The sequence below is a fragment of the Crocodylus porosus genome, unplaced genomic scaffold, assembly GCF_001723895.1.
Source record: "Crocodylus porosus isolate Cpor-Errol unplaced genomic scaffold, CroPor_comp1, whole genome shotgun sequence".
In the NCBI taxonomy this organism is placed as follows: domain Eukaryota; kingdom Metazoa; phylum Chordata; order Crocodylia; family Crocodylidae; genus Crocodylus; species Crocodylus porosus.
Window position 1 is genome coordinate 82,722,232 of NW_017728886.1, and position 11,523 is coordinate 82,733,754.

An 11,523-nucleotide genomic window follows, 5' to 3' on the forward strand; every position below is an offset into this window, starting at 1 on the left:
ATAAACTCACTAGGGGGGACCAGAAGGGTTTAGGGGAGACGCTGTTTTCCCTAGCGCCCCCTGGCATGACAAGGAACAATGGACACAAGTTATTCGAGAGTAGATTTAGATTAGACATCTGCAAGAACTACTTCACAGTTAGGGCGGCTAGGAGCTGGAACCAACTTCCTAGCTGGCTCTTACTCTGGGGATCTTTAAGAAGAGGCTTGATGCCTACCTGGCTGGACTCATTTGAGTCCCAGTCTTTTTCTCCCACCCAGGCAGGGGGTTGGGCTTGAAGATCTACAAGGTCCCTTCCGACCCTACTTCTGTGATTCTATATCAAAGGGTCTACATCGATGCTTTGCCGCCTTAGGGCTTAAAACTGCTTGCACCATATAGGCATTGATTGGAACATATGCTCACTAGTGAGTTCTTTACTAAAACAACTTTGATGCCAATTGTAACTTTAATACAGAAAAATATAATCTTCCAGTTTTTGTGTGGTACATCTGTGAGGGAAGCAGATTATAGTTAAATGGGAAAAAAAGGTTCTCTTTCTATTATCACTGATGCTTTGTAAAACCTAATATAGCTCTATAGTAATTTTTCAGAAAAGAGGATAATTTTTCTTTAGCTGCAGGTTGATTTTTTTTGGTGAGAGAATATTAGGACCACCAGCTGTAACTACAATATTTAATTTTGATGGCTAATTTGGTTAGGGTTTTTTTGGTTGGGCAGGGAGGGAGGAGGAAGAGGTAGGTGTAGAGGAAGTGGGAAAACTCTTAAATCACATGCTTTTCAATCCTGGATATCATGGCTCTTCTGCGGTCAGTTTTTGTTCATAAAGGCAATTCTAGTACTTAGTCTTTAGTCTGTTCCAATAACCTGCCAATCTGCTAGCAATTGTTTTCTTTTAGCAATTCCCAGTTAAACTCCAGCTGGTAAAAATATACCAAATGTGATGAAGCATGGCAAGATGAGTAGAGGAGCTTCTATAAACTGGGGGTGAAGAGAACATTAGGAATATAGTGTAAGAGGCAAAGTGGTACCTGGTTTGTTTCCATAGGCCTTTCGTCAAATTCCATAGGCATTTCGTGGAAATGCATCAGTCCAGTGATATGTAAAGTGTACAGGAGTCCTACAAAAGTCCTGTTTCATCAAAAATCTTTGTTGTAATGAGGGGACTTGCTATAGGAGAAACTGTCTAGAACTTTTATTTCTTTTTTGCTAAGGGAACACCTGTAGTATTTGGGTTAAGAGAAGTGCATATAATTTGACAATGGTATATTTCAGTATGTAGCATACAACTCGTATTTTCTTTCCTAGAATGTGGTGGGTCTCTATAGCTAGAGCACTTAAGAGTTAGCTTCCAAAACTAAGTATCAGGGCTCAATGTGGTGAGTATTTTGATAGGGTGCTTTCAAGGAAAACCTGGCATGCTTCATGAAGTGTTGTTGATGGTTTTACGTCTTCATGCTAAGGTGAGCATAGTACCAGCATAAGGGTCTCTGGGTGCAAAGTTGATTTGATTGATGAGAAATAAAGTTATTCTCTTAAGTGTTTTGAAATTAAAGCATCCATAGCAATTTTTGCAAGATAAAATGGATTAACTCTAGTGTCATTGTGGAATTCTAATTTGTCTGATTGCACTCTGCTCACAGAACCATCCCATTTACAGCTGGAATTCTTTAGTTTCTGTCTTAAGCAGCAGGTAGCAGGATACATTTTTCTTTGCATCCTTTTCCACTCTTGGAATATATAAGCCAAAGCCCTTCTTGACCTGATGTGTACTACCAAAGCAAAACTGCACAGAGGTGAATTCATATCAGTGATGGATTAAACAATCTATGTCTGCACAAAACTTTTTACATAATTTTGGATGTAAAATATATTACAAATGTTGCAGCATAGACCTTCAGATAATCAGGAAAGGAGATCCTCTCTTAATACAAGATCCCTAAAGGGTTTGGCTTGTTTAGTCAAACAATGCAAAGGCTGCAGGGAGGGAGAGTGATTGTTGCCTAAAAATGCACGGTAGCTGTTAGGGGTAAATACACAAAGAAAGGAAAAACATTGGCACAAGAACAGATGTCTAATTTGGTTAGGCATAAATATAGGCTGAAAATTGGAAGGTACTTTGTAGTCAAGGAATAAGGTTCCAGAGCAGTCTTCTAATAGGTGGAGTAGGTAAAAGAAACTTAAGTAGTTTTAAGATAGAACTTGATGTGTTTGAAAGGGATTATGTCACTTGGTTTTCTGTGATGCCGGGGGACTGGACTTGATGACTTGGAAGGTTCCTTAAAGTTCAGTGTTCCTCTGAATTTTGCATTTGCTTGTATTTTCCAAGGAGTTAATTTACCTACCTCCAAAATAGTGGCTTTTGTGTGCTAGATAAGAAGAACTTGAAAATGTATAGTGGTTGTGATCATCCTTCTTCAAAGCTTGAAGTCATTGGCTCTGTGTCAGTTTATTCCTGTTTTGTATCTGGCCCTTTATATAGAGGGTGACCATACGTCCCAGTTTGACTGAGATGATCCTGGAGTTCATAGACTGGTCCTGGCTGGTTAGTGAATATTAGAAGTTCTGTAATCAGAGGGGCATGGGGTGCAGCCCAGTGGGGAGTCAGAGTGGTGTGGAGTAGGATAGGGGAGAGGTACTGTCCCAGGTATCCTAATCTCAGGAAAACCTGTCAGATTTTTGTAAGTAATGAAGATAAGATGGGGAATTTTTTGTGCATGTTTTATAATGGATTTGACTGTGTTTGAAGAATGGGCCTAAACAAGTAGAAGGTTGTTATATGGTTAATCTTCATAAATTTGGTTAAATCATTAAAAAGTTAGACATTTTATGACACAGATTTGTATTAACAATATCTAGTTAGCAGATCTCTGTACTTTTACAGTATCCTGGCAGAGCCTGCAGTACTTGGAAATACAGATGGATGAACAGGTTTTTAACGTTTTTACTGTTTATTAAAATAAACAGGCTGTCTCTGATATATCAACATTTATTTTCACAGATTAAACTTCTAGATCTTCGGGGGTAGAGTATAATGTTGTTACTTTCTTTTGTTTTCATCTTTCCTACTTAAAAGCAACCAGTAATCTCATATGATCAGAAATATAATCTAGAGCCTTCAAAATCCAACACAGTTGGCTGCAAATGGACAACTTGGTGGTGTTTGGTAGGCTACATGAAGCAAAGTCTTGGCTTTAGCATCATTCCTAATAGACAACTGTTCACGTTGCTAAAACGCCATAAAAAATACTTGATGGTAATTGGCTAACTGACAGTCTCAGCTGAGAAGCAAATGATAAATGAACCTAGATACTCACCTATACAACTAACCTTTTGTCCAAAAAGTTGAACCTTCTTATCCATGGCTGGGGCATGCTGGTAAGAAAGCATGGAGAAACTTGCTTTGCTACTGCTGTTGCTGCATATGTTTTGTAGAGGGGATAGGAACCAGGGAGAACTAAGCTTTCTGTAAAAGTGTTTCTTTAATTGTTGTGTTTTAAAAATTTACCTTAAGCCTTTTAACAATTATTGATCAACTAGTAGGGTTCTCTGTGTTCTTTTTCACACTAGCATTGGGATTTTTTTAAACCCCCCCCCCCCCGATTCATTATTTATATCTTGATATGGGAAGACCCAGAATTTGCCCTTGTTTCATCTGTCAAATATCTTATGTGTTCCTGGAGTACAGGATATGGAATAAAGCAAGAGTCCTATATTGCCTGCTAAAATCAGTAAAAAGATGTCTTATTGCCAAAATCACCATTTTTTATATACATATATATCATAAATCTTAAATGTTGCATTCATTTTATTTGCATCTATTCTTGAGTCTCTTTAGTACACATGTTTTCAAGCCTTTCATTGCAGTGAGAGGGGAAAGAAACTTCCTTGATATTTTATAGGGAAAACTGAGTTTTTCGCATTATTGCTTGACTCCAGAAGCTGGGGCTTAAAGAAAAGCATGACACTTCAGTGCTTTAAATAATGAGAATTGACTGCACGGAGAGCCACAAGACCAGAGAGTGAAATACAGTTCTCTAATCTCTATCCTGTACTTTCCAAGAGTCCAGGCAGGGCACTAGCTACCTAGTTATGTGCATAAAATAAAAAAAAAATTGTGTGTGTGCACATATATATAAGATTGGGAAAGGTGACAGATGTAGCTGTATGGTGAGAGAGAGAATCCCCTATATAAGCTTATTTTTCAAATATACACCATTAATTAAAACTTATGCAAAGGCTTATGTGTGGCCTTGTACTTGGAGCAGTAGGGCTTGATAAGTGAATATCACCGGCGTGTAGGAAGAAATGTAACATCCAGCCACATTGTCTGTTTCCCAGTTTTGTTAATCCTTTCACCCTCCTCCCCCTCATACGCAGTTGATCTACCTTTATACTTGGCAGATACGTTTTGAGAATGTATTCTTGATTTCAGGCCTGCTTCTGTATGGTGCTGACATCTTACATGCGCCTCCTAATTGTTAATCATAAAGTGCTTGTTGCCTCATGGGAGGTGGTGTGTGTGGTCTGCTTCTGTGATGTATAGTTAATGGTGGCCCTTTGGAGTTGAAGGATCACAGAATCCAGTTCACAGTTTCTTCCCCCAAGATTTTGACACATACTGAGCCTTTAGATATTACTTATCCCTCTTGTATCAGCACAGAAATTGCTATCTTTTCTTTTTGTGGACTTTGTGTCAGAGGTCTGTTTCTATTTCAGGTTTTGTTGATTATTGTGCAAATGTATTCATTGATATTTTGAGGCTTTCATTTAGTACTTGGTTGCATTTTAAATTTTATAATCATTTCCTTTTCTAGGCACATATTCTTTAAAATGGTTTGCACTTAAATTACCTGCATTTTTGTTTTTTACAGCTTTCTCAGGGTCTGTGCGGTATGTGGCATTTATGCAAAATGCTTTCAATACTCGTGCTGTCCTGTTTCCTTTCAGCTCAAGTAGCATCCTCAGCAATGTATTTGGATTTGGCACAATAATAAAAGCTAACAGATAGTCCCTGGGTAGGGAAAGCCTAAAGCTTCTAATGTGCAAAATAAACACATTCATTAAAAAATCATTTAACAAATGACAACTACATTTCTAGCCCAGAGCAAACAGTAATCACCCAGGTGCTTGCAACTTGTTTACTAACCTATTACATAATTTTTTTTTTTTTTATTAAAGTGGCTCTAAAAATGGCAGTGTAGGCGTTCTTATTGTCTCTCTATGGCCAACGTCCTTAGGAAACTTTACAACTCGCAGTATCTCTGTAAGAATTGCTCACTTGGAAGTGAAAATGTTGTTTTTACTAGCAACATGCTTTGCATTCTTCACTTGGGGACTAAAAGAAGTGTACCAGTATTAGTGCTGGTGATTTGGCAGCTAGTTCATATTTGCACCATCACTGAAAGGTTACCAATAGTAAGATGTTTGTGTTGATCATTAAATAACCAGATATATGCCTGGAAAATGCACAGAAAGCACATGTGTGTTTTGAGCCAAAATATGCAATTTTACAGATATTTTTCTGTGTTTGACAATTAATTAAATGCATCTAAGCTTTAATTAATTACATTTTATTTAATAATTAACTAGTACCTTAAAAGCTGGATTTTCAGTTGAGCCTAAATGCATCCAGCATCTACAGATAGTTAATATAGAATCAGTTGCTTTGAAGATGCAGTTTAACTGTGCCTTGTATTGTCATGTAAATGATACCCATTATATGTAAATTTTCCCCTAAATGAACAGGAATTTGTATCAAGGAAAAAGTGGGAAAACTGGAGGGTGATTGATGTACCATTTGCTTTTTTTGCTTTCATTAGTCTCTTGGGTCAGGGAGTAATTGCATATTGTTTTTTTTAAAAATGATTTTCACACAAAACTGAAAGATTGGTTAAGTCCTTGTTTCCATATTATATTTTATGGACACAGGGACTTAAGCAATCATGCATTCTTAAGCAAGTGGATTTATGTGATCCTCTCTCCCTCTTCTCCCTCTCTTCATACACACAGGCACACTTCCACTCTCACTACTTGATTCCAGCACATAACTTTTTCCTAGATCATTTTTACAACGACATGATGAAATGCAGAATAAGTGTATAATCTTAATATCTCTTCAAGATGTGTTGATGTCGCAGGTCTGAAAGATGATTCCTAAGTACTGTAAGCTTCTTTCCTTCACTCTCTTATGCCTTGCTGGTGAAATGCCTATATCTTTTGTTTGATTTTGAGATATAACAGTTTCCTGACTTGGCACTGAAAAATCATGTTGGCATTACAGACCTTAAGTGTAATAATGTGTGGGACTCCATTTATAAAAATAAAAAAAATTAGTAAGCTTGATAAGATTATGCCGGACATCTGTGGAATAGGACCACTAATGCTGATGTCTGCTGAAATCTTGGCAAATATCTCTAGTACATGGATGTGAGGAAATCTGTGCTGCCTTTTTGTTTGTGAATGGTTAACTTGGCACATATGATAACATTGCTAAAAGGATGTAGAATCCTAAAATGATATGCTAGTTTATGTTCAGGTTTTGCTGGAACTACCTGTTGGCTGGTCTACACAAGACATTTACTGTGGAGTGGACTAATTAAATGTCTTGTGTCTACGCATGTGGCCCTAATAGGCCGCAGGCAACAAATTGACTCTGCTGCAGGGTAGAACTTGTATTTTACTCTGCAGTTAATACAAAGTGTTTTACTGTACAGCAGCACGCGTGCAGACCCTGATGCAGCTGGCTGGGCCACAAGGGTACTTCAGTGCAGCGGCAGCTTGCTGGCTAGCCCCATATTGGATAATTCTCACGCCCCACCTAGCCCCTCTATAGCACTTTGCCAAGTCAGAGTAGCCCCTGGCCCCCTGTCAGCTCGGGCTGTTCTGACCCTGGTGCCTAGGAGCAATAAACTGTGGCACAACATGCCCCAGAGTTTATTGCTTTGAATTGCACATGTAGATGCTCCCTGTGTTTCCCAGATGGTTTTGGAGCTTTTTGACTCCGTAGTACCCCTTCTCTCTTTTGCTGCTTTTTCAAGTGGAGTAGAGAGAAATCTTATTCTTCTCTTTTTTCAGGTGAGGGAGACTGAGGAAGTAGTGTCTTTGGAAGGGAGGTAGCTAATTTCCTTTCAAGCTAGTCACGTTGGGTCAGTGAATTACATTTTAGCATAAAGTAGGCTTGCTTAAGTTTGAATGCTTGAATATAATTTTTTGTTTTGTTAAGCTGCTTTATTCCCTCCCATCACTATAACATTACTGCTTCCCAAAGTAAAAACATTCATCTTCCATTCATTCTAGTGGCAAGGGTTTGTGATATAAGACATGGTACCTCAGAACAAGGAGTATAAAAAGAATTGGAGGATATATAGTTTGTGTTTTTCATGGCAAATTATCTGTTTCTATTGCTCTGGCTTTTTTTAAAATTATTATTTCTTTGAACAAACTATTTGGGCCTGATCCACACATGAGCATCTCAACAAGCAACTTGTCATATGGAGACAATGTCCACATGACCATAGTTTGTGTAAATCTGTTGAATCGCTCTCAAAATGTTCCTTTTCTGTCAAATGAAATATCCAGCTGGCAGTAACAATCCTGACAAATGGTGTGCACTGCACTTCTAAAGCAATTGTTCCTTTAGTCAGTCCTGCTCTCTGAGCAATAATGTTGAGATCTCTTTTTCACATGCTGCCTCAAGGAAAGTTTTCACTGTGGTTTTTTTTTTTCTTTTTCTTTTTCTTTCTTTCTATTTTTTTCCTTCCCCCCCATTGTTTAAGGGGTTGGGAATCTTTTTTCTTCTCCTGCTGTCTTGGTCATTTCGGCTCTTATTCAGCCAATATGCCTCATTAAATCAACATTTAAATGCACCATACCCTTAAGCAGGTCACTTTCTAAAAGCAGTCATGGAGCTGTTTTTAAAATATTGTTTAAAGCCTTAATTGGGGATGAAGCTTTGGTTAAAAACAGACACTCCCCCCCCCCCCCAACGCTCACAGCCTATACTGATTTCCATTGAAGCAAACAGATGAGCTTATACATTTTTTTTTTTTAAATGAAAAGTGCTAGAATTCACTAAAAAAGGTTAAAATTGAAGTGAGTAATCTTCAGTGCATAATGCAATTGTTAATTTTAGCGCTTTGCGTAGGAGCTGTTATGACTTGAACAGCCGGCTCTAGCCTTCATTAGAGAAGAAGCAGGCAGTTTTGAGACAGGTGGAGCTGGATCAAGCTGTGAAAGTGATTTGCTTGAAGCTGGTCATTAGTGTTAGAAATCTGGTCCTATTTATTGTATCCTTAACCCTACCATGATTATTTCCATTATTATTATTTACTTTTCGTCTTTTTCCAGGTTGATGATGATCTGTCAAACTGTCTAAAGGAACAGCATGGAGATTGGCATTCTGAACTGTTAATGGGGACATGGGACGCGCATTGTCTTTCATAATTTGTGTGGATTTAACCAGTGAAGAGCAACAGAAGCAGCTAGAAGGACATCAGGAATTAAAGCAACTTTGAAGGTAAATAGCTTGTGTGTTAATCTAGTCCTGTTGTGATATTTGTATTAGTAAATATTTTGTGAGCATGTAGATATATTAGTGTAATATGTGTACATAAAGGCATACAGTGCGTGCGCGTGCGTGTATACGTAAGTGCCTAAATCGTCTCAAGTTTGCTTGAGGTCACGTAGCTCACATTAAATAGATTTTAAATTTTAGTGAATTATTTTGAGTTACAAGCGTAAGTACACAACAGCCAGAACATTGTTTTCCAGTAAAAAAATGAATGCTTTTGAGAAATTGCTGAATTCTGTATTACTGTACTTTATAGTGTATGAGCTTACAATCCCGTCATGACATTCAGATTCACACATCTGAAAGTCATAAATGTTAGGAAAACCTCAGTCCACCAAATTCCCACAGTCCTCTGCAAAACAATACTATATTCCTATTGTTATACAGAAGCACTTAATCATAATTTGCTTTATTTGGTGTGTGAAAGCGGATGAAAAATCAAAATCTAAAGCCAAAAGTACCAAGACTTTAAAATGCATCTTTGTTTGTATTTCCAATTAAAAGAAAACAGAAGGACAGTGTTACAGGACCCCGTGAATGTTAATTATTAGCTATAAAAAGAAACATGGCGACCTATAGATTTGTCTAAATAATTTGTTTCATTGGGAGGCGAGCAATTGCAGTCTATTTCTGAAACAACTCCTTTTTCCACTGTAGTTGTTCATTGTTGGGGGTTTTTTTTCTCTAGATACATCTTTAAAAAAAAAAAAGCTAAATTATTCATAAGATTCATTTGACAATTGATCAATGGGGTTGTGTGGGGGGATGTTTTGTGGGGAGGGAGAGGAAAAATAATAATAGTCTTTTAGTTTGATAAGCCATTTAAGGCTTCTGTAAAACAGTTCATTGTGAGCTCAGAGCAATGCAGTGCAGTTAAGATATCTTCATTAGAGCTACCTGCCAAGGGCTTTCAGGAGGATTTCCACAGTGACATGGAGAGTGACATGGGGCTTGGGAAGAAGCTTATGATTTTAATAATGGAGCTGTCAGTTTGATGCCTGGAAATGTTGACCCTGAGAGCTTTATTGCCAAATTTAGATTTCATATTTATATTGAATTATTACCTCTTCAAGTGAATTTAATTTTTTCCTGTAGTGAATGCTGTAGGCTCTCACTATACACAGAGCAGTACCTGAGAGAGAGAAATCTGCAGTATTCTTTTGAGGTGCTTTTTTATTTTTTAAACAGATTTGGGAGGAGGGGGAGCACTGATGTGCCTCTGACCAGAAGTGTTAATTGGTCATCCTCTGTTTGATCCATCTGACTTATTTTTGATGGGGTGGTGAGGGAAAGAGAAATGCTTTTCCATTCCTGTCTCCAGCTCTGCAGTCGCACCTTTGCTGTGGAATGAGAAAACTTTACCTCAAATCTGGTTTTCATTTTTTACCACCAAGAAAGTTTTTTAAAATAAAGCTGCTTTTATTTGTTTATCTTGCCTCAGTTCCACTGTTAGACAGTGTTGATTCACTAGCATTTTTCAGCTGGAGCATGTTGCCCCGAGCCACTTTATCTGGGTCTGCTTATCAAAGGAAATGAAATGATTTACTTGGGAATCAAAATAAAAAATTCACCCCCATTCTTTTTGTGATGTTTTGACCTTTTAGGTCACCAAATCTTGTTGTTTTAATTTCTGTCTGGAAGAATGTCTGAGCAAGGTAAATTGAACCAGGAGACTGCGGAGGAAGCTGCGAAAGAGCAGGATTCTGCCATCTCCGAAGTGACCCCGGAGAACTGCATCATTAATAAAACGGAAAGCTCAGAAGTTGAAGAAAAAGAGGAGAAGCTGAGTGATGCCAAGACAGAGCTCCAGGTAAGAGGAAGAAGGGAGTGAATGGGCTGTCTGTTTGTTATTGTTGTTATAATCATCTCTTTCACTTGCCTAGATTTCCTTTTATTCTTCACTCCTTTTTTCATTTTGATGCGTTCTTTCTCTCTCTGTAATTTGTTTGGTGCTCCCCTACCCCATCTTACCCCATACAAAGTAAGTGAGATCACTTAATTGGCTTTCAAAGCTATTTTGGGTTGTATTATTGGTAGTTATTTATTTTACTAGTGAGCTTGGCACTGAGTGCCCACTATGAAATTTTGGTTTAATATTAGACTGATAGTTTTCCCTCCTTGGGTATTTAAGAATGATCTTGTGCTGATGAACGGATTGGTAAAACCGATTTAGAATTTTTGGTTTGATTTTAATTTTACAGCATATGCCATATTTTAAAATAGAACAGTTACTGCCAGAAACAGCTGCAAGTATGCACAGCTAAAGAAAGGTCATTTAAAAACCTGAGACTTTATCAGAGGAGTGTTTTTATTACTTAGAAATGTAAAAAGAAAGAAACTAAAATTAGTGGGAGCTCTGACGGATTTAAAAGAGAGAGACATTTGGAGAAAGGGAAAGGCTCACTTAAGTGTTGTCTTTTATTGTATTTTATTTGAGCATAAAATTGCAAAACATGCTAAGTCTGCATACTATTATGCGAATCAGATCAAAGCACAAAGTCAGCAGAGGCAATTCTTAACTCTTCTGCTTTCCAGTTGCTTTAGGGAAGTTGCTGTATGATACAGTATTGCTTCAGGAATGATTTAATGAAGTATTGCTGATATATTCCTGTTGTGGGCATTTTACATTAAAAAGACACTTGTTGTTTGTTTCACACAGAAACGAGGTGCAAACCAGAACCAGCAGAAAAAGAGATCCAAGGTAAGGCTCCGTCTGTAAGTGAAATGGTAGCTCTGTGTCAGCTCAGTGTACCATAGCACCATTCAGATGACTGCATATGTGACAATAGCTTTTACTGTTCTCCTTACCTCACAAGCATGTAGCACAAAGGTAGTTTCACCAGATATTAAGTGCTAATGTCCCCTTTTTGTCCATCCTGCCGTATGCTCTTGGGCTGGCCATATGCTTGAGAGGGTATACTGCATGTATGCTTGTGTATGTGTAATTAGGG

At 37.9% G+C, this 11,523-nt stretch overlaps 1 protein-coding gene across 16 annotated transcripts in view; it reads left to right on the forward strand.

The window, feature by feature from the left end:
- The window catches only part of ARPP21 (cAMP regulated phosphoprotein 21), a 186,752-nt gene that overhangs the window by 36,919 nt on the left and 138,310 nt on the right, over window positions 1-11,523 (forward strand). For 15 of the 16 annotated variants that reach the window (XM_019538053.1, XM_019538070.1, XM_019538093.1 and 12 more), the window contains exons 2-4: window positions 8,350-8,518; window positions 10,177-10,382; window positions 11,232-11,273. In XM_019538053.1, coding sequence (XP_019393598.1) covers window positions 10,215-10,382; window positions 11,232-11,273 — 210 coding nt within the window. In that variant the 5' untranslated portion in view covers window positions 8,350-8,518; window positions 10,177-10,214. The remainder of the gene's footprint in view (window positions 1-8,349; window positions 8,519-10,176; window positions 10,383-11,231; window positions 11,274-11,523) is intronic. The other variant, XM_019537989.1, reaches the window with a different exon arrangement.